Source organism: Rhododendron vialii, chromosome 9a (assembly GCF_030253575.1).
Source record: "Rhododendron vialii isolate Sample 1 chromosome 9a, ASM3025357v1".
In the NCBI taxonomy this organism is placed as follows: Eukaryota; Viridiplantae; Streptophyta; class Magnoliopsida; order Ericales; family Ericaceae; genus Rhododendron; species Rhododendron vialii.
The window spans coordinates 31,849,437-31,876,122 of record NC_080565.1 but is presented as its reverse complement, the minus strand read 5'-3'; the positions used below and the strand labels follow the sequence as shown (position 1 = coordinate 31,876,122).

At 38.1% G+C, this 26,686-nt stretch overlaps 1 protein-coding gene across 1 annotated transcript in view; it reads right to left on the bottom strand.

The window, feature by feature from the left end:
- The window catches only part of LOC131301142 (uncharacterized), a 40,574-nt gene that overhangs the window by 2,292 nt on the left and 11,596 nt on the right, over nucleotides 1-26,686 (bottom strand). Inside the window, exon 2 of the mRNA XM_058327319.1 lies at nucleotides 2,779-2,881. Coding sequence (XP_058183302.1) covers nucleotides 2,779-2,821 — 43 coding nt within the window. The 5' untranslated portion in view covers nucleotides 2,822-2,881. The remainder of the gene's footprint in view (nucleotides 1-2,778; nucleotides 2,882-26,686) is intronic.

Genomic DNA, 26,686 nt, shown 5'->3' with positions numbered 1-26,686 from the left:
TAGATACGACCAAACATGGTGTTGTTCAATTTGTTCATTGTTAGAATATGTGTGAATGAATTCCACGCCGGATAAACAAAATAAAGGTTGGGTCTTAATATATAATATATATTGGACGGCTCACTACTTACAAGTTTTAAACTTTTATGTGGGTCTGAGTTCATTCAATTGATAATTGGGCCCAAATAATGTGGTGGATTGTCTGCGGTTATTCCTCAATAGATTGGGCTTATGCACTCAAGGGCATATCAATGCATTGTACAAATTCTCAACAAGTGGTATCGCAGCCGATGTTTTACGATCTATAGGCATACTCTCAGTAGAGTCGGCTCTAACTTTTGAGGGGCTTAAAAGAGAAAATTAAAAATAGGGTCTCTTTTTTTAGACTATAATAAGGGATAAAAAAGTAAGAGAGGCCCTTACAATTCAGAATTTTTTGGAGGCCTAAAGCAGCTGCAATACTTGCTTTAGCTCAGGGCCGACTCTAACTTTTAGCGCACCATGAATGGGTTTGTGCTAAAGCAAGTTGGCTCGATGATGGAGTACTGTGAAAGAGAGTAGTCGATCAAAATCAAGAGGGAGTTTGGATGTGAAGAGAGAGACCAAGGCCTAATGTACAACTCAGACATAAGGGAGAGATTTGTTAGAATATGTGTGAATGTTAAGTTTCACATAAGATAAATAAAATAAATGTTGGCTCTTAATATAATATAATATCAAATTTTATGACTCGCTAGTTACAAGCTTAAGCTTTTAAGTGAATTTGAGTTTACTCAATTGAGATGAGACCAAGTTATGGATGCCTCTGAATAGATGGAGGAGAGAGATCAAGGCCTAAAATGTACGACTCACACATGAGGGTGAGATTTGTATACATGAATGCCGAGTCACATAATTAGGATAAAGGTTGGGTCTTAATATAATATTGGATGAGTCACTACTTACAAGTTCAAACTTTTAAGTGGGTTTGAGTTTATTCAATTAATATTGGACTCAAATGATATAGACTCTCTACAGTTACTCCCCAGCAGATTGAGCCATGTCCACACAAGGGCAGATCAATGCATTGTACAAACTCCCAACATTCTCGATGTTACTGGGAGGACCAACGTGGCGCGCGTTGGTTGCCCCTCTTTGAAGAAAAGAAGTTCTACAAGATTATGTTATAAATTTCTTTTCTACTTTTCTTTCTATTTTTAATTATAACCCCAACTAATAATGGTTAATTTATTGTAACCATAAACTAACAAAACTAATCACAGTTACGGCCTACGGGAACCTTCCAATTGTGAGGTAGCTAGGTTTAGTTAAAGAGTAGGTCTAACTGATTTCTTAATTTTCTCAATCAGTGGTCATGTGTCACTTCTGAATGGGATATGCCTAAACACCAAGGTTTAAGCTGAATGCATAATCTCTACTACTTGTCGAGTCATGTATATATGGTTATTAAGGGGTGTTTCCGATAGTGAAAAATATATAGATTTTTATTTGTGGTTGAAAAATTGTTAGGTATTTTCAGTAGTAAATAAATTGTTGAAAAATGTCAAGTTGTTTCCGGTGGTGAATAAATTGTTGACAAAAACAGTTTTTGTTAATTTTTTTGTTAATGGAAACGAGATGGTAAAATGCTAAAACTTTTTTGTTAGTGGAAATGAAATGATAAAATATATTAAGTTTTTAGTGTTTTTTGTTAGTGAAAACGAGACCTAAGATTCAGGTTCTAGAGAGAGAGTCCCCTGGGGAGGGTCCTCCTCCTCCCCTTGTCCGCCTCCCCCTTCCCCTCTTTCCCCCTTCTTTGCTCCCTCTTTTTTCTCTTCTCTTCCTGTCTCCCAACCTCTTAGTCCCCCTCTCCCCTAACTGGTCTCTCTCTTCTCCGATTTCTCTTTTGTCTCTCCTCTTCCACCATGGTTGCGAGGTGGTTGAGACTCCCTCCTTAGGGAGATGAGATCTCTCACTCTCTCCATCATTTTTAGAATCAGAAGCCAGATCTAGGGTTCTAGATATGGGTCTTTGAAACCAGCTCAGCAACGACGGTGGCGGCATCAGTCAGCGGCTTCAGCCCTTTAGCTTGAGGTGGGAACGAGTTCAAGTTGGTGAGACGGGTCTATCTTTAGAGTTGCTCTACCCATACCTGGCCTCTCCACTTGGCCACTTCACCCACCCTCAAGAGTGTGATTGATGGGTCCGGGTCTAGGGTTTTGATTCCAGACGGCTTTTTTGTATTTTGTTTTGTTGGTTTTTATTTTTTTACTTTGGACCAGTCGTGTCCTTTTTATATTTATATATGATACTCCGTATATGATATGTTTCTTTCTTGTTCAAAAAAAAAAAAAAAGGTTATTAAGGCTCCGTTTATTTCAATATAAAATGTTTTACAATATAAAATATTTTTTCAGAAAACAAACTTTAAAACTTTTGTTTTCCAGTGTTCAGTTGGCACATGAAAAATGTTTTTAGAAATCGACAACATAGCATAGAGAGAGAAAGAGAGGGGGCTTAACGGTGGAATTCAATTCAGGAGAGAGAGTTAAACGTGGGTCAGACGAGCGAGGAAACTGAGCAGTAAGAATTGCAGTAGAAGTCATTTTCGTCCAATTAATGAAAAATATTTTACATGTAAATGTTTTTCTCATTTTTTAACAACCAAACACCGGAAAATAAATAAAATATTTTATTGGTAAACATTTTACGCCCAAACAAACAAAGCCTAACTTAATGTTTCAAAACACGGAAAAAAAATCCCATGATAGGAAAAGAGATACAGTAATTATCCCTTACCCAGGGCAGGCTTGTCTCTCTTAGTAGATTTGGAATTACCCATCCTCCCAAAGAGATTTGGTATAAGATATCTACAATGCTTTCACCTACGACCACAATCCACCTACACAAACAAGACAATGGAAAAACAATGACGACACAATTCAAGTTGGTTTGCTCACACACCACCACATCACAACATACCACTCCTCCGGGGGGCGTGCTGCGCACCTAGTGCATATATAGCACGGTGCTGTGTAGTCTCAACCGTCCAAAAGTATTATGGATGGTTCAGATTTTAACCGAACCATTGATTACAGAGACGGATGGTCTAGATGGTGCATAACACACTGCGTAGCACAGTTCCCGCTTCCACTTGCATCACACCCAATATTTGGACGCATAACCCGAGCATGCATCTATATAAATCCAAATAAAATTAACAACTCCCTACTACTAATAAATTTAACTTCATAATGATATCATTAGATGTTTGTAGTTATGGTACGGGATATTAATTGCATCAATTGTAACATAAGAAAATTACTGATAGCACGCGATAATAATTAAGTGTTAGTTCTCTCTCTCTCTCTCTCTCTCTCTCTCTCTCTCTCTCGGTTCAAGGGACACCAAAAAAAACACCTAAAAAAACACCCCAAATCTAAATCTCATAGTTCCCGATCAAATTTTTATGATCCGAACCATTCAATGTGTGCAGAATGTGATTTTAAGGATGTTCGCGAGTAATCAGCAAAAAAAAATGACCGGAAAAGACTTGATTTGAGCAGTTTTTATTTGAACTGTTCAATAAAAAACTGTTCGAATCAAGCCCTTCCCGGTCATTTTTTTTGCTGATTTCTCACGGGTACCCTTAAAATCACATTCTGATCATATTGAGCGGCTCGAATTATCAAAATTTGATCGGGAACTATGAGGTATTTTTTTGGGTATCCCTTGAACCGTCTCGTATACACACACACACACACACACACCTGTTCCCTTAAGGGATCCCGCGCGGGACTCCCATTTTCAGATCGAATTGGGACGTCCGAGCTGCTCAAAGTTATCAAAACGTGATTTTAAGAGTACCTGCGAGAAATCAGCAAAAAAAATGATCGGGAAGGGCTTGATCCGAGCAGTTTTTTATTGAACGGTTCCGTTTTGTTGATTTCTCGCGGGTACCCTTAAAATCACGTTCTGAACACATTGAGCGGCTCGGATCGTCGCAATTCGATTGGGAAAGGGGAGGTCCGCACGGTAGACTGGTAAGGGATCCCTCACTGGATCCGTGGACTATATATATATATATAGACACACACACACCCACCATCCGGTGAGAAGATAAAACTCCTGATCGAGTATGGTCCGACAGCTTGCTTAAATTAATTAGAGTAAAACCACATCACACAATTAAAAAGACAGTAGAGGCCCTAACCTGCGGTCACAGTACTCCGGGCAGATAGTGCTTTTTCCTGTGACTTTTCTGCAAACATAATACAAGCAAGAGAAACAGAAATTTCAAATCTCGATCACTTCAATTTAATTTGAAGAAATGATTTTTGAAAAAGGTTGATAACCATAAGCTAATATCACAGGGTCTGTAGCATGTTTGATGTTGTAATCACATGTTTATGACTAGCGACTTGAGCTCACTAAACTCTGAAGTACTTCACAAAGAAATAGAAAGAAGGTTCAATGCGTGCGCGTGCACAAACGTATGTAACAAAGAGTGAGTTGCTAAGCATCAAATACGTCATCAGAGGATATAACCTTTGGCAGATGTTGTATATATTTGACATGCAGCGTTAATGAGTGCCACTACTATAATCGCATCAAGCATGTTGATGGACTTGAGAATTAAGTAGTTCCCGCAGTCAACCTGATCAATCTGGAATGTATTCCACACCTGCAAAAAAGGTTGCAAATTGAAGAAACAAAGTCGAAGTATTCTAAGCCTTGAGAGTGGCTGCTATTTTACAACATTTTCTATCTCTTGGTTAGGATTACGAACTTAGAATTGACTCCAAGAATCTTTACTAGCCTCATTAGAGCAAATATATATACATTAGAGTTCAAATATCTACCAATTGGAATTAGCTCAGTTGGTCAGAACTCTTGCATCTCTTAGAGATTAAGAGATAAGAGATCAGGAGTTCGAGTCTTTCCACCTACGTGTGGGTGTCTTTCCTTAGAGGGCTTTTCCTTTTTTTGTTTCTATCCTATAAGGCCATCTACTGTGGTATAATCAAAAGCTAATTGTTTTTAAAGTTAACAATGTTGGGGCAAAAGATAATTCACAATGGTATAATCAAACTTAGCAACATCCTTAGAATTAATCAAATTTTGGGCTTTAGATAGCCAAAACTAGCAACCTTTTTTAATAATCAAAATTTGTGAACTCACACCACATAAGTTAACTAGTTCCAAAATTTATATACGCGCATATTTCAATTGGTATTTTTTTCTTCTCTTCTTTCCCTACTCTATATCTTCTTCACTTCACCCACAAACTATTTCTCTTTTTTTCCCTAAAAAACTGAAGTTATCTCTCGATTATCTACAATTCAACCCATCATCGCCGGATTAAGGTATTTTCCTCTTCTTTTCGGTTTCAATTTTTTCCCCTAAAAAAAAATTCATAATATGAGGGAAGAAGGTCACTGATTTTTTCCCAAAATTAAGAGAGGAAATCGATATATTTTTGCCAAAAAAAAAACGTAAATGGAGGGAAGTGAATGACAGAAAACAGAGAGAGAGAGAGAGAGAGAGAGAGAGAGAGAGAGAGAGTGAAATTGTAGTGGATTCTTATTTTGGTTATGGAGTAGAAGTGACCATTGTGAAGCTCAACATTGTTAAGCTTAACAACCTCTTAAGTGAGTGGCCTAATGAGCTGATGTGTCAACTTTTGGTTATTATTTTTTATTATACTACTGTGGATGGCCTAATGAGCTTATTTTTTGTATTGATTGAGTTGTTGGATTTGATTATCTCGTGAACTCTCACAATTGATGTAGTGTTCCGGATTTATATTTTGTATTTCATAATACAAATAAGGGGTGTGTATTGTAATCTTTCTCTCATATTTAATGTAAAAATAATTTCTTTCTATCGATTGACAAAAAAAAGAGAGAGTCCAAATATCTCTTAATTTTGCAAAATATTAAGAACAATATCCAACTATACCGCTCTCACATCCATGTTTGGGGCGTCGAAAAGGCTCAAGCTAGGAATCAGTCAAAAGGCAGAGTCAGTCGAAAGGAAGGAGGAATTTCAAAGGAAAGGTGCATTGTCACCGCCCCTGGGTACCTTTGTAGTCAATTTCCTTTTTTGTTGATTTGTGAGAAAAGAAAGAGAATTAACTCAGTATCCGGCCTAATGAACCAACTAATTTGTGACAAACCCAACAACGCCGCCCCCCAACAACGCCGCCCCCCGCACACACAAAAAAAAAAAAAACCCACCCACATTTATGTAGCATTTTGGTTCAGAATTTAACATATTTTACGTGATAGTTTGACATGTGAAATTTGACATTCTCAAGATGCTCACTCCAATCAACATTATGTCAAATTTATTATTTTAAGAAGTTTTGGAGAGTAAAGTAGTGAAAGATAAATTTTGACATTAATGTCAAATTTGACACAAGTGAGGGGGTGTCAAATGCCACGTAAGCATTTGATATTTCGGTTGGAATTCCTTCACATGCCAATTATTTCACTTGGCATGCCATGTTAAATTTTACATCATTAGTTAGAGATACTCTAATTTGGCATAGCAAAACAGATGGCTGATCTATTGATTTTTACATCATTGGTTAGAGATACTCTTATTTGGCATTGTTCTTAATATCTTAACAATAATGAACGGTCTGAATCATCTTTGTGATATCCGAAATATGCTCACCAAAAATTTAAAAAAACAGTAATCTATTTTGCTATGCCAAACGGTAGCAACCAAAGGAGGGGACCCTAAACCCATGAAATGGCGCCGTTTTATAATCGAAAAAGGGTGTCGTCTCAAAGGGACGGTAGAGTCGCCCAATCCATGAATATAGTATAGTTTATTAAGGGAGTTGATTTTGTCACTTCTCTTTTTGTTAATGATACTCTCCTTCTCGCACAAAACAAATCATATCATTTAATAAAGATACAAAAAGAAGTGGCATTAACAAAAAAGAAAATGACAAAATCAATCCCCTTTAATAACTTAATAGCCTTTATTCAAGTCAAATACTCCGGAAAAACCGTAGGCAAGATCTACAGAGGCCGGCAAGTATGGGGAGTGTGGATCGAACACCATGGGAAAAATATATTTGTTGGGTAAAAAATAGAATTTGCTCGAATCATAGCCTACAATTTATTTTAGGATGATACTATGGTGTCTCCGGTCATTTTGAGGACACCGTAATTTTTGACATAACTGACCATTACAAGCATAACAAAAACCAGTGACATGTATAACAAAGGCCTTACAAAGGCATAATCCCCAAAATTTCCAGAATTTTTGGAGATTTTGGGGGCTATGCCTTTGTAAGGTTTTGGTTATACACATCACTGGTCTTGGTTATGCTTGTAATGATCAGTTATGCAAAAAATTACGGTATCCCCAAACGGCGGGTGAACACCGTAGCATTTCCCTTTATTTTATTAGTTTAGTTGACCCCATAAAAATATTACGGGTGAACCCATTGCCGAAACAGTATTTTTTTAACCACCCACAATTACACAAACTCTTATACATCAAACATGGGGCTCACACACCTAGTGTGTGAGTAGTGTGTGTGGGTCCCATGTTTGATGTGGGAAAATTTGTGTGATTGTGTGTGTAAATGTATGTGGTAGTGGCATAATTGTTACCGAAATATGGAGAACTGGACAATTAAATCCGAACGGAGGGAGTATGTGTGTGTGTGTATACATACATACATACATACATATTTTTGGGGGTTCTGAAATAATGACCGGGCAACCCCTCTAGCAACCCAAGTTTTGAATGTTTGGTTTCTGTGAGATTCGAACATGCAACCTTATGGAAGATAACAAGTTATTGTTTTTCTCATTTTCACTTGACTAAACCCCTTAGGCTCAATTTGCATGACAGGAATCTTGAGGATGAATGAGAATGTGATACCATACTTTCATGATTCCGACGTTTGGAAGGAACAAAGAAAGGAATGTGATGCCACACTCTCAGGATTCCCATGTTTGAAAGAGACAAGAATATAATTGTGATTCTTGATGACACATCTGACCATGAATCACATTACCAAATTGAGTGGGAATCTAATCTCTCCCTTACCTCATGAGAATCTTAAATTCTTGGCTCAATCAATAATAAAAAGAAAATATTGATTTTGATAAATTTTCTAAGGAAATTGATTTTCGCGCTCCACTTTTTACTGATGGCGCTCCAATTTTAACGTAAAGTTATTAGCAATTTCATGAACAAAGTGGAGCACCATTAGTAAAAAAATGGAGCGCGAATATCAATTTCCATTTCCAAAATATTTGATTCCTGCATAAGATTATTGAATTAATCCAAATGCTGGAGTAAAATTACTCCAGGTATTGTATTCCTATGAATTTCATTTCTAGTAATCATCCAACTCAATCATATTCCTAGAAATTTGATTCCTAATAATCACGTTCCTATTCCTACTGAAGATTCCAATCATCCAAACTGAGCCTTAGGCTTAAGATTGCAAATTTTTAGATATTGGGTCCTACATAAGTTTCATTCTTCAACCTTTAAGATATTATTCAGCAAGTAATGCTCTCTTAATTTTAGGAATTAGTTAGAAAATAATAATGCTTGGTCATATTGATTACTACAGATCATCAGATCATATAACAATCTCTTATCTTAACATTAAATATTGGTGAATGCAATTGGATAAGTGTTGGTGTTTTATGAATGAAAAATTACATTGAATTTACAATTTTTCGACCAGTACATAGCTAAAGGGTAGTTTTGAAAATCCATAAATTTTGAAGACTAATGATGGTATTGCCTTAAATGGTTCGAAAATTGTAACCCCTTTCTGAAATTTGAATATAGGGAGGAAGGAAAAAAAAACGAAAATTAATTCTTTCTCATTGACAAGTTAATATGGACAAATAATATGAAATTCATACAAAAAACATGGACCAATTAATTAAAATTTTGGGAGGGAAGGAGTAATAAATGTTATTGTCATGTGTCTGCTTTATTGTGGTAATTGATCTTTGAAACATACGAATGACCCCATCGTGCGAAATTCTTAGAGTCGCCACAAAGTATGTGGTGCAAGAAATATATTCTCAGAAAAAGTAAAATAAAAGAAGTGAAATTCATTTCTTCTGTATCGTGCGAAATTCTTAGAGTCGCCACTAAGTATGTGGTGCAGGAAATATATTCTCAGAAAAAGTAAAATAAAAGAAGTGAAATTCATTTCTTCTGTGTTCCTTTTTTTTTTTTTCGGATGACAAAATAGAATTTATTTATCTTTGAATGCAAAGATTAAAAGAATTAACGAGTAAGAGGCATCACAATAATAAGGAAGCATCTCAACAACGTTGACACCCAATCTGTCGACACTCATATGCCACTCCTCTGTGTTCTTTGGATATACTACAATTTTGCTGGAAAACTGAAATTCTATGCATACAGCTAAAAGAGGTTGCTACCTTACTCTTGCGATGCTGCAGAAAGCGACCACGCAGACCTCTGATAGACGATCACAATCCCCCTACACACAGGAAACAAAAGCTAATTAAATACCCACAAAGACAGCAGCACGTAGTTAGGAGTATAGGACCATATGTATAAATCAGAGGAAACGAGATTAAGCTTCATCGTTCGATCGGCAAGGATCGATGCAGCTGATCATAAGAACAAAGCCAACGAAGGTATTGACAAAATACATATTCAAACCAAGTTTTAGTGACAAGAAACCAGAAAATCTGGTGTATTAATTGCTTTCTAGCTCGTTTGGTAAAAGATCAATCAACAATTACAAACTGATATGAATCCTTCTAAAAGGGGAGAATACATGCAGGATTAATTATTACCAGTTGGAACGAAGTTGAAGACTAATTGTGCGGTCTCTGCATGAAAGAGCGACAACATATTTATAGCCTCAATGGCAATTGTAGGGTACCCCATGTCCACGCACAGGCGAAATGGTCAGCTAGCGCGTCAAAAACTTAGGGGGCATTCAGGAGGAACGTTAAAAACTACTACAATATTGTCACTAGGAGCAACTTGATAATAAGTGAGCGCGGTTTCCAAGCCATTGATTTGAGGTCAACTTACTCTACACATTTTTTAATCGACAACAGTAATATTTTATTAATAGAGAAAGAGAATTCCAATCAAAGGTTAGAAAATACACCCAATTGGTAACAATGCCTTAAATCACTTGAGGGCCTAAAATACCCAGTTTATACATCAAAGCCCAGCCCTACAAAAACCAAAATCTAACCCTAATCTTCTGAGAAAATCAAAACACCGCCACCCAAAGGGCCACCAAACGTCGCCTTTAGACAGACAAACCACCACTGCCACCGCAAGCAACCACCACCGGAGAGACAAACCCAAAGACCAAACACCCAAAAATTGCTGCAGAAGCTCGACCAAAGCCGTTAGGCAAAAACCAAGTCACCCAACAGTGAAACCCAGCGGGAGGCCAGGCCGGCCAAGTCTCCCACACCAGCAGAATATCCCCGCCGTTAGGCAAAGAGATGTCGGTTAAACCAGGGGATAACTGACGGGGATACTACGCCGATAAAGAAAACTCAGTCGAGAAGGGGTGGGGCGACGGCAGAACCGGCTGAGAGATGATAAAACACTACCAAACTAAAGAAGGAGGTCTGGAAAAAGAGGAGGAGAGGGTGAGAGACAGAGGAACCGAGAGACCTTACCGAAAACGCCAATGCCGTCGCTGTCTGATACCCCAAAAGCGATTGCCGAGAAACCGCCACTTCGGCCACCATAAACAACCAGGAGAAACGCGATCATGCATTTAAAACTCAAAATTACCAACTAAACAAATGTCTAAACTTTCTTAAACAACATAATTCAATTAAAAGCTAGAAACAAACTTCACATGATATACCTTTCTGAATCCCACTCCTAGCGCTTGAGCAGTTCGTAGGCTTCATCAACACATCTTGAGACACCGGTTGAGATTCTAGACTCAATCAAAACTACATTACCACCCAAACCCAATTACCAAAAACACAAAAATGATTTGACTTAACCCGGAAAATGCCAATTACATTAACAAATCCTTTTATGAAGACAATAATACCATCAATAACTTCCGAAACAGTTCATATAAGTTTTGTACATTTATTTTCCCATCACATATATGTAAACCTCGTTTTCTAAAGCCCAACCACCATTCTAACGAAAAATGGAAAAAGATGCAAAAAAGCGAGCAAATTCATAAGGTACTTAATAATACGTTCCATATTTCACATTAGAAAAAAACCTAAATTTTTTTATTGAAAGATCTGGGTAGTGTTTTTTGTTTGGTGGCAAATTCAGTGAAAGTGCATTTCTACATAACCTCTCTCCCCCTCTCTCTCTCTCTCTCTCTACATTTTTCACCGCCTAGGGGTTTTCCGCCTGGGGGGAGGCGCCTCCTCTTCCCGGGCCTCCTCGTCCCTCTCCTTCCTCCATTTCCTCGTCCACCCCTGTCCTTGCGTCTCCTCCCGTTTACGCCCTCCACCACCTCCGTCCAGCCGCTAGGATCCATGTCTAGGGGATTCTGGTTTTGTGCTTAACGGCTAGGTGCGGTAGTGGGTGATGGTGGCGAGACGCGAGGCCTATTGCCGCGGGGAACCACTTTTGGGGGTCTTCGGTTTTGTGCCTAACAGCTAGGTGTTTGTCCTCGTGTGTGCCGACGGTCCGGGATCCAGTAGATCTGCATTTTTTGGCGGGGTTTTGCTGGGTTGGTCTGGATCTGTTTGGTGATGGAGGTGGCGTGCGGTTAGTGGTGTGCAGTGGTTTTGTTTTGTGCTTTTTTCCTTGTGTTTTTTTTGTAGGTGGTGGTTGGGAGTTTGTCTGGAGTTCAGTGGCGGTGGTGGCTTCTAAGGGTGGCTCTCGATGGCTCTGTCGTTGCAGTTCCGGTCATCTTCCTGCCTCGGGCTTGGTTTGGTCCATTCGGGGTTGGGCTTGGCCCGTGTTTGGCTAATCTCCACAAGTTTTTTGCTGTCTTTGGTATGGAGCTCCGCCATCCCAAGGCGTCTAGTGTCTGGATATGTGCTCCATATTTGTCAATCAATGTTTTTTTCGGTGTGGAACGGGTAGTGGCTCCTGCAGAGGCATGACTCCTCCTGCTTATGTAATGGCTCTATATTGGGGTATTCAATTACGCTCTGCAGTTCGACGGAGTCGTCTCAGATTTGGACTGACGGTTATTTTTTGTACCTCTGTTTTAGTTGGTCATCAGTTGCCGTTGTATGATTTGCTCTGTAATTGAATTATCCCGTATGACGGATATTAATGGATTGGTTTGATCTTTCAACTGAAAAAAAGAAGAAGTTATGGAGTTTAGAGAAAAATAAGGAGCTGAGAGCGGGAATGATGGAGATGCATAGGCATGGCTAGTGGGTTAGTCCTACACGTATTGGGTTGAGTAGAAACATAGGAGGAATTTAGAATCATATCGATCGATATTCTTCTTCCCTCGCGCGAGTTGATATATAACCGGAAAACAAAAAATCTGTACTTATAAAATGATTATATATTCAACCCATATAATATGGAGTTACAACAACACGGTGAATTTGCAAAAATACGCGGTAATAACCTGAGGGTGTATAATTAGTGATGTAATTTCCCTGCCATTGAAGTCAACTTACCTAAATTTGTTTTTTTCTTTTTTTAAACTGCTGAAGTGGGGCCCACCCTACCATCATGTTTTGTATAGAGTAATGATACACCCACCGTCACTCATCCACTGCACGCACGCCGGGCTCACTTCGGCCGCCGATCTGAACTGTCCAAAAATTTTATAAAAAAAACCGAGTGGACTTGCGCTAGAATCAACGGTATTTGACGTGTGTAAGTGCTCGAACCAATCTTTCATTTTTTAACGGCTCGGATCATCTGATTTTTGGAAGTTCGGATCGAGCACCTACACACGTCGGATGCCGATGATTCTCGCGTAGGCTCACTCATTTGTTTTTTAAAATTTTTGGATGGTTCGGATCAGCCTTCCAGTAGCCGGAGTGGGCCCAACATGCGTGCAGTCAGTGAGTTGCGATGGGTGTATCATTACTGTTTTGCATAGTGGTTGGTATCCTGTTTCCTAGGCTTATTGACTTATTGTATGCAACCTCTTTCTTCTTACAGGTCACATCACTACATCAGCATTACATGGGAGAATGACGCGAGAAAATCGTGATCAGTAGTAATTTACCGGGTCAATGGGTTTGGATCAATTGGAAGAAGAAGAAAGAAGAAGAATTCAAGCCTCTCAGAGCTTCCCAGAAACTATATATATGTTGGGTGTGAAGACTAATTCAAAAATAAACAACTACTAGTAGCACTAAATAGTAGTATTGCCTAAGGTTGACCATGGTTGCATATAAATACTCTCTGTATACTCTGTCTCTTTAACATAGGCTTCCAACTGGTAATAAATATGAGGAAAACTTATTTATGGAGCACCGCAAATAGGCGCGCAATAAAGGTCATCCAAAAGTGTTTTGAATAATTCAGATTAAAGTTCTTACCAGTTAAAGATTAAAAATATATCTCAACTGTTAATTGCCGAAATAAATGACTGAAATCGCTCAACTCCGTAAAAAACCGCTTTGCAACGGTTCCGTAAATAAGTTTCTCTCAATAAATATTCTTTTCCTCAAATGCCTATTTGAGAAAGATACAAAGATCACCTTTTACCCATTATTCATCTTTAGGCAACCAATAATGTTGTACGTATATTCTAATACATATACATGCAGATATGTAAGATTGTTCTAGTGGTTTGGGCAGATATCCAAGCTTTGAGAGTACTCCTCAAGGTTTGTGGTCCGTTTCTCCACTGGGTGAATACCCTACAGTGAGTGGGGTCAGTGACTGGTGTGGTTGCGCTAGCTCTCCGAAGGTTTGGATTGCGCAGTCGGGTCCAAATAGTGGCTTGGTTGTAGAGTCAGTTCCTCCGTTACAAAAAGGATTGCGAGTTGGGTCCATATAGTGGCTTGGTTGTAGGGACAGTTCCTCCGTTACAAAAAAAAAAAAAAAAAAAACCAAAAAACAAAATTAGAGCTTTTTTTCTCTTACTAGGTACATCGCGACGTGCAAGGCACGTCCGTCCTGCCCGTTGCGTCATGCCTGTTGAATTGAACGGTGTTGAGTATTTTTGAAAGCTAGGCTGCATAAGTTTGATGTAAAGTTTCATATACATAAGTGCGCCGTATTTATGATTACAAAAGGCCCAATTAACAAAAGAAGGCTGCATAAGTTTGTTTGATATATACAAGTACAGATCTGCGGGTTTGTTCTTTCTCATGCCAAAATTACAAGTAAATCAATCCATAATAGTATGAGCTTACTTATTTCCAGTTATTTACGACACATGTATGGAAGTAAAAAACAATACACGATTCGAAAAAAATCGTCTGCATCAAGCTATAAATTGGACTGGAAGTTGTGCATAGCAAAAGGCTTGCTATGACACATAGAACATACAAGTTGTATAAGCACCCAAAACCAAGCTTGCAAGATAGGATATTCAAAAAATATAAACAACTATCTTGTATAAAAACAAGTAAACTCAATACCTCATCCTCTGCATGCCACAGTTCAAAATTCCGCGTAGCTCCTGCCTTGAAAACATAGTCTGCATTTTGCGGGTCTGTCGTCATTGTTAACTCTACAGAGCACTTCATGCATTTGAAATAAAACCTGAAAATTTGGATTCCCAAATATGTTTGCAAACAATTTCAGCATTCTAGTTAGCTAGTCAACCAGTAGTGACACATTCATGCATGTCTCATCTAAGCATAGAAGGGCACATAATAATGGAGATGCTCATGGGAATCATATCATCCTGACTTTCATCCATTGGTTCTTGAGCATTTGAACTGATAAACCATATTTAGCAATAGAAAAATCAAAATCTTTGAATACCGAGAGATCATGGATATTTTTTTGGACAAAACCAAAGAGTAGCAGTGATTTCAAGAATAGAGAGAGACGTAATGAATCATAAAGGAGGTTCACTGAATGAACTATGTTCTATAATTACTTCCCGAAAAACAAAATATGTCCAAGTTCTGTCCTAAGTTGGGGAAGACCAACTGCACCAAGGACATGATACATTTGTGCTGGCATGCCAATTGATCCCTAGTTTGTATATTAAGGCTCAACAACAGATTTAATTTCTATTGCAAAAAAAAACTAAGCAGATAATGCATAGGGACACAACTTCTCACACAACGGCCAGTGGGAATGATATCTCAATGATATTTCAATCAGATAAAGCCCAGCCGTGGGACTCACTCTCAAGTCTCTTCTTCTCCCAGTTAACATCAAACAGTCCCAGTCCGAAATTACCGGTGGAAAATCGCAAATAGCAGTCCACCAAATAAACTCAGTAGCAACATAACTGTTAAAACTTGAAGCACCCCAAAAATTAACCTTAGCTGTATGATAAATACAAATTACTACTACTTGAATATTCAAGAGGAGAAAAAGTCCACTCCACAACCCTAGATATGGCATCACCCATGCATAACCAGAGAAGCACTCCGGGAAAGAATAAAAGACCTACAAACTATATGAATCCATCCAATACCGAAATTCAGACGTCCAGTACTTCATTAGGAAAACCCCCTCTCAAGCAACTAAACTAAAATTAATGAATTAAACAAATCAAAATACTTACATTCGGATTGTGTAGAACCGTTCTTGCAAGGACCTGTGGATATCAAAACTCTACCAGAATTATTAGACTAATAAGAAACAGAGATGTGAATCGAAAATGCAAGAAAATAAGGGGTATATTAGAGATCTATCAAACATAAAGAAAAATAAGAGGGATATTGGAGATCTATCAAACGGATATAGGAAAATAAATCAGATGATGAAGACCTAATTGCATGAGGCATTCAGATTCCCAATCGTTTTGCGTGACGACATCCTGCACTTTACGCCATGGGTTGAAAGCGGCCATGGCAGTGGGTTAGTCTTCTTCTCCGGCTAGGAGGCCGTCCGTGGCGCTTGGCAATGAATGGTTTTGGTGAGTTGTACTGGTGAGATTTTCAGTAGTCGTCTGATGATGTTGAGAGAGAAAGAAGGGGTTGAGAGAGAGAGCGCACGGGGAAAGGGTGTTGAAGAAGATGGCGGTGGTGTGTTTTTCGGGGATGTAGAAGGAGGAGTGGGGGGAATACTTGGACGCATGGGAGCCACGTGTACTCCCACAGAGAAAATCACAAAAAGCAAAGGCCACATTTTCAATTGCCCTCCAAGACACTTGTAATTACCAAAATAGAAGCAAGTGAATAGACGTAATTACCCTTCGCCTCTTACCTTGTTGCAGCCCAATCGAGGGGCAAAATTATCCAAATCGAACCAAAATGCCAAGCGAAAATCACCCAAAACACATTCTTCTTTAGTAGGGGTAGGAACTTGATCTTTGCCTAAGCTTTTCAAGATTCCAAAATTAGAGCTTTTTTTTTTTTCAAAACATTTTTCACCAAGCATTTGTTAATTCGAAATTATAGTGTCAAAATACTGAACATTCCTGAGTTCCTCAAACCAATTTGGGATTCGCACTTTACAATGTACTGATCAAATAGAGGGGGTGTGGTTGGTTAATTCTTCACTAAGAATTTATGGTCGGAACCCCTTTATTACACTAATTTGTGTATCTTTGTGAAATTCTTTTAAAACATATATCCATCCTTCATGAATGAGCAAACGATGCAAGTTGCCTAGAGTGGTAGCCCAATAGCAGGGATCTTTGTACTATCATGTATTTGATTGGGGTTCAAACCTCAATAGTTACCGCTAACACTACTGACTTTAGCTTGAGGAGAAAAAAAGGCGCTTTCTTGTTACGATGCTATGAACCTTGTATAAGAACAATACTAATATTCTTGTCCCTTGTCAAATTTTCTACAGGGTGAAAGGATTTGCATATTCTGAGGAAGTACTCAAACTAACCAAGTGTAGTGTATAATAACATGTAGGATATTGAGACTGGAAGAGGAATGTGAATGGTAATCCCTAACTAAGCCCAAAACATGGAAATGGGAAACAGTCTATTTGCAACCTGCATTCTATTCTTGTGTCTATTCCATTCTAAAGAATTGTAATGTGAGTTTCTTTGGCATTGATCTTTATTTAGTGGCATCATTTTGACATGGAGAGACACGCTGTCTGCTCTCTTCTATAATTCCTTTCCCAATGTTAATTTTACCATATTTGCACTTTACTGAAGTCTGGAACACTACACTGTTCTTGGTTTGTGGAGCACACCAAATGCAGTGTTGCTTTTATGAGTAAGAGATCATTGTATACTAAGGGACAGACGAGGCGTCCAAAACTTTTTAACTGTTAAAGCATCCAACTCAAAATCAATTGGTTATGAGGGTGTGGTGGGCCAAATCCAGTTTGGCCATGGGTTGGCCCGCAAGTTGATACGGCGGGGCTAGGACACGAGCTTGACGGGTTGGACTCGTGTACGCAGTTTGGGCCTAGGCCCTATGCGAGTACTGGGTTGAGCCGAGAAGAGGTGGACCGGATCGAAGGGTTCGGCCCATCGGTGTTAGAGGCCCACTTCGCAAGCCCAATGACCGAACCTTCGGGTCGGGCGAATGGGCCGGTTGGGCTTAAAGGGTCGGTTCGACCAGGGCGAGGGCTGCGTAGAGGTCCCTTCAGTCGGTTCTAGAAGCTTCTAGAACATTCCAGAGTTAGGGCTAGTTTGGGCATGTGCCATGCACACCTAGCTTGGAGAGCAAGTATATTTGTCTATAAATAGGAGAGGATAAACTCTAAGAAAGGTACACAATCTCAGACTCTACTACAGTACTCTCTCTTTCTCCTGTATACTTACTTGCTCGTCGGAGGGGCGAGAGGCGGCCAACCGCCTCACGCTTTGGTGCAGGTACGCAGCGGAGCAGAGGAGGAAGGATCCGAAGGAGTCCAGCGAAAACCACCACCCCACAAGAGGAGAGTTTGACCAGGTTCATATACTAGTTTTGAAGGTTATAATTAACCAATGCAAGACAAGCTCTAACAGTAAGCGCATATGATGAAAGAAGAATCTTGGCTTAAAGAGATATTGTCAAAAACCTAGCCTCAATCAACAATCGCATTCCAGTTTCTGTTTTTCCAGAAGTCTGGTACTGCATGCTTTGTTTGTGTTACCTTTTCATTATCACAAAATAGGTAGTTCAATTCTGTTAAATAGTCTTAGAATTCCAGCAGCACCTAAAGTATACATGAAATACTAGATTAACAGCAAACAAAGTGCAAATTAAATATTATCGCAAGATTCGAAACTATACAACGGTTAGAATATGCTTTAAAGCGAGGCTTTGCAAATAAGTACATTACAGAAAAGCTTTAAGCGGAAAATCTGATATTCCTCCTGATAAGCCAAGTATGCATCATACGTTGGCATGGTTCAATAAATGATCCAAAATCAAATTTTGAGACAAATAGCAGTAAATTCCAAGGCAATATGGTATATAGAGTGAAAATAACCCTTGCACAATGAGCAAACAAGAACTCAGTAGTTCCCTCTTGGTACTTCAATATCGAAACGATAAATCAAGTAGCATAGATTGTTTCTCAACCATTTGAGTACTTAACATGGTTCTAAGGCCCTAGCATTACAATCTACCACACGGTAAAGGTTGAAAATACCACTTACAATGAAAATCAAACCATCTCTCGCAATATAGCCATTTTTCTTTCATAGTTTGTTACCAGTTAATTCATAACAAAATATATTCCAGCATGCAGACTTCTGCTGTAGGACCACAGGATAGAGGCCTCTTAAAAGTCTGCAACCAGCATCTTGGAGATGGATAGTCTCATATTTGCTTGGTAGAGCATTTGAACCAAACTAGGAACCATTCCTTCTTACCAAAGAAACTGAATTAGAGTCCAATCTGGAAGCATGGACAAGTTTGTTAAAAGCAGAGTTCTACAAGGGATTGCTGGGAGGGACTCATGGATCAAATGTTATACTCAGATCAAGAATCGAAATATTGTAGTTGCTGTTTAAAATCGGTGAAATTATCCCATACAATGAGGCCTGTTTGGAAATGATTTAACATTAGTGAAGAGAAGATTAGTTTGATGCAATGCATCCTTGACGCTACCATAAATTCTTGCCTTGACTGCAATGTTAAATTGTAACTACATTGATCTCGGAGAGAAATCAAATTTTCAAATCCCCCTCCAAAGAACTTGATAGACATAATAAACTGACTTTAATTATCTTTGGATTCAGAAAAACAGAAATTTCAAATCTCACTTCAATTTAATTGGAAGAAATCATTTTTTAAAAAGGTTGATAACCATGAGCACAGGTCTGTAGCATGTTGTAATCACATCTCTGAACTTCACAAACAAATAGAAAAAAAGTTCAATGCACACACACGTAACAAGAATGAGTAGCTAAGCATCAAATATGTCATCAGAGGAACCTTTGATAGTTGCTGTATATATCAGAGATGCAGCGGTAATGATTGACACTATTATAGTCGGTTCAACCATGTTGATGGACTTGAGAAGTTCCCATAGTCAACCTCAATCGATCTGGAATGTATTCCACACCTGCAAGAAGGTTGCAAATTGAAGAAACAAAATCAATGTATGTCTCAAACAATTTATGAGATCTTTGATCAGGGAAGCATCATCTTTTTCACTTTGTCCTATCAGATGCATGTATTAGCTTTACAGTGTCTTTCAATCAGAGAAAGTAACTCATGAATGGAGCACCCCTGATTATAAATCCTACAAAAGAGAAAAACACCGAAGTAGTCCTCCTATCCCATGGACAAACAAACGGGTTTTGAAATGAGAATGGTCTCTCTTCATTTCGGTAAAAATGGGTCAAAAGACTCAAAACCAATTTTTTTATGAGGCAAAGATTCTGGAGGGCACTTTGAGTGTTAGCTCGAATTTGAATTTGAATATGAGTCGAGATTTGAGTAGGGAGTGGACTTGGCCCCTTAAATGAGTTCCAAGCCTTGACAACAGCCGCTATTTTGCGACATTTTCTATCTCTTGGTCAGAGTAACGAACTCAGAATTGTCTCCAAGAATCTTTAGCCTCATTAGAGCAAATATATAAATCGTTCCAAATATCTCTTAATTTTGCAAAATATTAAGAACACTATCCAACCATGCCCCTCTTACATCCATGTAGGGGTGTGTTCATTTTATTTTGATAACTCGGTATCCGGCCTAATGAACGAACTAAGCCATGACCCTGTTGGATTGCTGGCGTACTTGTGAACATGTATAGTTATCCTGGATTATTTCATTCTAGCTTGCAGGCTGTTGCTTACAGCTCTCTTGGATATGAAATTAGAATGGCTACGCTTCTTGGTAAGTGTTCTTTTCTTCTATTATCCTAACTAGATCCTAAGTCACTTACACCCCGCTATGGTCTACTGCTGGAGGCCGGTCTTGGAGGGGGACGGCGGCTCGGTTGCTATTGTTAGAGTTAAGGTTTTTTACTTTTACGTTATAGGCTTGGCCCAATAGGTGTTCTGAGCTTGGCCCTATAGGTGCAAGTTTGTCCCAATGCGTGTTTCCTTGGTTAGCATCTTGCTAATCTCGGTTTTGGATTTCGGATTCTCGGACACAGGATTGTTCTTGTTTAAGGATATGATCTTTTAGTCTTTGAATCTTTGTAACAATTTCAAAATTAATAAAAAAATTTCCTTTTAAAAAAAAAGTCACTTACCCGGTTACCCCCAAAACCACATGCATTTAGCATTTTGGTTCAGAATTTAACAGATTTAAAAGTTAAATTACAGACAAGGGACACTCGAACGGCCCAGAAGAAGAACAAAACACAGCGTTAAACCATAAAGTCTTTTCATCGAATGCTTGGAAGCCCGTTCGATGCATGTAAGTCCGTATGTATCAAATGGATCCAGATTCCAGACACGGTTGTGTCTGAATTTCTTTTCTGAACTTGTGCTCCTACTTCCTAGGCCTTTTGATTGGAGAAAGTTCAACTAATCGCAAATCCTTTTTGAAAAAGGGGGATTGAATACTTACCGGTTGGTAGCGGGAGAAAACAATAGCTTTATAACGGGTAAATTTCACTGACCTCCCCTGAGGTTTCTGACACAAACAGATACCTCCCTTAAGGTTTCTGAAATAACGCTGCCCTCCCCTGCTTTAACTGACATTGTACATATTCCCCCCTCCGTCCAAGTAACGTTAGAAAATTGACGGAAAGTTCCAAGACATGCTGATGTCATGGTGTCCTTACATAGAATATACCAACAATGTCCTCAACCCTTCAGCAGTGTTCATTCTTATAAGCAAAATACTTGCAACAGTGCCGTTAAAAAAAATTTACTTGCAACAGTAATTCATGTATTTTCTAACCACTTGGGTAGAGCACATCAAAAGTAACTCTTTTCTCTAATATTTGTAGTGTTTTTGCACGTCATAATGTTTGTCCGGTCCGCAAACGGAACGTAAAAATAATATACAATTTTTGCAAGAAAAGTTTACAAAATTCAACAACTTACTAGATATAGATGAGTTTTTTTAACTTATAAAAAAAAGTTTGATTTTTTCTTAAAAGAAATGCAATATTTTTGAGTCCTCGTTTTGCAGACTGGACAAATATTATGGGACTGATGGAGTAACATTAAAATTGAACCAAATTTAGTTAAAGTTCAATGTAAGATTTGGTGTACTATAATCCCTGTAGGGCGCTTCGCCTTACAGGATCCCCAGGTCTGTGATTGACATGTTCTAAAATTAAAAAAAAACTCCATACACTTATAAGAAGTAAAAAAATGCAATCAATTTAAAAAATAAAATCATGAAGTCCAGGATATTATGAGTTTCATTGTATCGGAAAATTATTTTGATAGAAAAAACACGTTGAAAGAACACTGAGGTTCATTTTGATAAAAAAAAAAAAACTTTAAAAAAAACACACATGAACCAAAATTAGAAAAAGTTAGAAAAGACGAAAAAAATTCACAATATCTGCCTATTTGGAATATTTTGTCATTAGTGAACCAATAATCCGAAAAAAAATTGCACAAAATTAACAAGGGCATTTTTTTCAATGGAGATATAAAAATAATTGAAAAAAGATTATTAAGCCAAACCATGCCTTAGTGAATGGGCTAGTTGTGGTGGAGATTAAGTGGCAAAAAAATCATTGTGGTATTAGGTGGGTGCCAGCATAAGAGCAACAAAAAGATTGAAAAAAATTAAATCACAACATATGGAGTGCCTTCATGCCTTTTTGTAAACAATGATAAAATAAATCCCCGAGCACAAACTATCTTTGCATTTTTTTTTGTTTAAAAATGAAATTGGGAAAAAATAAAGGAAACAAATTTATTATAATCATCAAAAGTAAAATCCTCAAATGCCCAAACAAACCAAGCAATGCAATATTTTTTGCTGCATAATTTTGGCTTTAATATAAACTTGATTCACTCTATTTTTTTTAAAATTCATTGATCATTTTGTTTGAGAAAAATAGAAAAACCAAAAACATTTGTAAAAAATAATGATAATAATAATAATAATAATAATAATAATAATACGCCTAATGCTTTTCAAGTGGATTCATTTCACAAAATGATAGATGAGATGTAATTCCAAGAATCAAGTTTGTGCAATCTATTTACTTTAAGGGTATTTTGGTACTTTTCTCGCAAATCTTAACGCCATCCATAACAAATTAACAGCAAGGGGGTCTGTTGACAATGTCAGTTAAAGCAGGGGAGGTATCTGTTTGTATCAGAAACCTCAGGGGAGGTCAGTGAAATTTTCCCCTTTATAACCCTTCTTGCATCAACAGATAATGTTCTGTATTGGGGGGCCTGCAAACCAAAAAGGCTGTTAAAGAAATACTATGTTCATAAAAAATGATTAAAAGTATCGCAATATTCAGTCAAACGAAAATAAAGAGAAAATGGTGATTAAAAAAAAATTATAAAGAGACAAAAATGAAAATAAAAGTCTATCAGTACCTCTAAGTCACATAATGCACTGTGCTTCCATTGCGCTTGGGCTCTTAATGCCCGCTCTCACAAATTTTTAATAGTTTAGGTTGTGTTTCAAATAAGCTTTTACGTCTCCTTTCCCGCACGTGCACGCGAATTGTGACTTAGATAAATAGTACTCCTTCCGTCCCTTTTTAAGTGTCCTGCTGCGTAACTCCAACTTATTAAAAAGACATCATCATTACTCCTTTTACATCAATTTTTTCCTTCACTTTCCCTACTTACCCATCATCATTACACTTTTACTCACTAACTTTTCAAAATAAAATCTACTTTTAGGGACAAAATAGACAATACACCAATTTTTACCCTCCTAATTTTACAAAATGGACACTTATTAAGGGACAACCAAAAATAAAATACTGAACATAAAAAAAAAGACGGAGGGAGTAGTACTAGTATGAATCTATGATGCATGGGATGGGATATGGAAGGTTGGAAACTTCTGCTACCACGCATGATAGGAGACGACAGGTTAGAATTCGTCCTTGATAATGACCAGAAAGAAAGAAGAAATTGTAAAGTCTTCTGTGGACATTGTAATTAGTCTTCTTCCAGAATTTCTCAGTAAGAGGCCGTGTCTTGCATTATACTTCGTACTGCGCGTATAGGAATGGGTCCTCTTTTTAGGGAGGGATCGGATCCGGTCAAGTTTCCTCAGTAAGAGGCCGTGTCTTGCATTATAATTCTCATATGTTTACTAAAATACAAAAAGGTGTGTCAATAATATTTTTTTTTTGACAAAAGACAAAAAAATATGTGAACGCAAAAATTGAGAGTGAAAATCCTTTTTTTTATTTTTTACTATCAGAATTACGATCCGATGAGATAAAGGAAAAAAAAAAGGCCACAAAGAAACGAAGTACTACTACAAAAGCTTGCTACTGTGTAGACTCGATGTTCAAAAAGTCCAGTGTACATGCACATGCAGTAGGTAATTATAGCAACGACGCACAGTGTACTATGGCGCTGTGCTATTGTACGAGACTGCGACGGATGTGTGAGCTGTGTCGCATGGAATACGCGGAGCATTTATCGATAATAACGAGGAAGAGATTTCACGCGCGCGTGCACAAATCTGACGCGTGAACCCAACTCACTCACAGCGTTATCCGCGCACTAGGGGTATTTTTGAGAACCGATCACAGATGTCCTTCCGCCTGTACCAAAATATTTGGTGTCTTTAGAGCATCTCCAGCCTTCACCCATATTTTTTCTTAAATTTGAGTCAAATTTTGGGTAGAAACTCATTTTGGGTAGACACATTTTCAACCATCAAATCCAAATTTTACACATCTCCTTCTTTCTCTCTCTCTCTCTAACTAGCCGTTGGAAAAATGGGTCAAGGCAAAAGTTGTCTCAGATTTGGGCAAAAAAATGGGTAAAAGCCAAAATGGGGAAGTGTTTGGGTCAAAGATTGGAGAGAGATTTTTGTGATTTTTGCCTCATTTTTAAATTTGAATCTTAAAATGGGTAAAGGCTGGAGATGCTCTTATCACTTTTGAAACCTTCTAGTATGGACCTTAGGCCAATTTGCCCTAGATCAAAATCAAAGGGGACTTTGGATATATATATATATATATATATATATATATATATATATATATATATATATATATATATATATATATATATAGAGAGAGAGAGAGAGAGAGAGAGAGAGAGAGAGAGAGAGAGGCCTAATGTACGATTCACACATGAGGAGAAGATTTGTTAATTAGAACACGCATGAATGTTAAGCCTCACATAGTATAAAGAAGATAAAGATTGGGTCTTAATAGAATATTCGATGGCTCATAGTAGTCAGTAGGTTTGAGTTCATTCAAATAATATTTAGATCCAAGCGTGTGGAATCTCTGCAATTACTCTCTAGTAGTTTGGGCCTTCTCCACGCAAAGGCGGATCAATGCACTGCACAAACTCGCAATATTCTTGATGTTACTGGGGAGAACCAACGTGGTGTGGTTGGTTACCCCTCTTCGAAGAACAGAATTTCTACGAGATTATGTTGTAGAACTAAATTTCTTTTCTTTCTTTTTACAATATATGTTTTAGCATAACCCCAACTAATAATAGTTTGTTTTTTGTAATCATAGTCTAATAAAACTAATAACGGTTAGGCGAACCTTCCAATTGTATGGTAGGTTTAGGTAAATAGTAGGTCTGATAATTAATTGATTTCTTAATTTTTGCAATCAATGGTCATGCATCACCTAAGTTTAAGCTGAATGTGTGTAATATTTAATCTTTGGTACTTGTCCAATCATGTAGACCCATAGGAGAGAGTTTGTAGAGGCCACCTTCATTCTTGCTGTGGAGGAGTGGTTTCTTGGTAATTTGATCCTTGACAAGAAAATAAGATGGATGAAACTCAAAGAAAGCATTATTATCTTTGCAAAATTGATGAACGGATAATAATGATTTAGTAAAAGAAGGAACATGAAGAACATTTGTAAGTTGAAAAGAAGAGTTAGAAGAACAGAGAATAGATGAACCAACATGAGAAATGGGTATACCAGTACCATTACCAACTTGGAGCTGTGAATTGCCACGATAATCGTTAAAGGTCGAGAGACTAGTAAGATTCGGAGTGACATGATGGGTGGCACCCGTATCCGGGAACCACTCAACGGTAGTGTAATGAGCACTAGGAGAATTCACACGCTGATTAAAGTGATCATAGCATTGAGTAGGAATGGCAACGGGGCGGGGCGGGTTTTTGCATACCCCGACCCCGATCAGGTTTTTTTGGGGTACCCCCGTTCCCGCCCCGATCGGGGAACGGGTTTACCTGCCCTGTAAAAATTAAAAAAATTAAAGTTCAAGTAAAAAAGTAAAAAAAAAAGCTAAATAAGAATAAAAATTACCTAGAAAATAAAACTTTTGAAATTATTTTTATGTCTTTTGGTATCACAGTTTTATAAACTTTTAATTGCAATCAATATTTTAGATACTTCATTCCATTTCTTTTATGTGTAGAATTTATTATAAATATTTGAAGAAAACTTTTTAAAAAATCCACTAAACACCAATAAATATCAATTTTATTTCTTTTTTAAATTTAATTAGGCTACTTGACAGTAAAGAGACATTATTTTTTGGATTAATGCTAAAAAAATGAAAGGACATGTATGTAAGTATATATACATATATAAATAAATACACACACACACACACACACACACACACACACATATATATATATATATATATATATATATATATATATATATAAATACGCCGGGTTGGGGTCGGGTAATTTCGGGGCAGGTATTCCAGGTCGGGGTAAGGGTGGGGCACTTTCGCCCAAAACCCTACCCGAACCCGGGTGGGTTTGGAAAAGTTTTACCCCGACCCGACACCTGAAAATGGGGTGAAAAACCTGCCCCGTTCTGGGCGGGGCAGGTAGAATTGCCATCCCTAGCATTGAGCGGCAGTGTGATTGGTGCGACCACAAATTTGGCAATAGATGCGAGTAGCGTTGGGTGGGAGAGAAAGAATCCCAGTGGCAGATGATGAACTAGTAGCATGTGGTGGGTGGCAATGCCCAGAGGAGTTATGGTAGCCTTGATCGCGACCGCGGTTGTGGAACCCATGACCATGACCAGTCTGAGTGAAATGCGCCTGAGGAGATTCAATGGGCGACGAGATCTGAAGAGAGGAGAAGGTGTCATTATGCAGAAACTCGTGACTAAACAACAA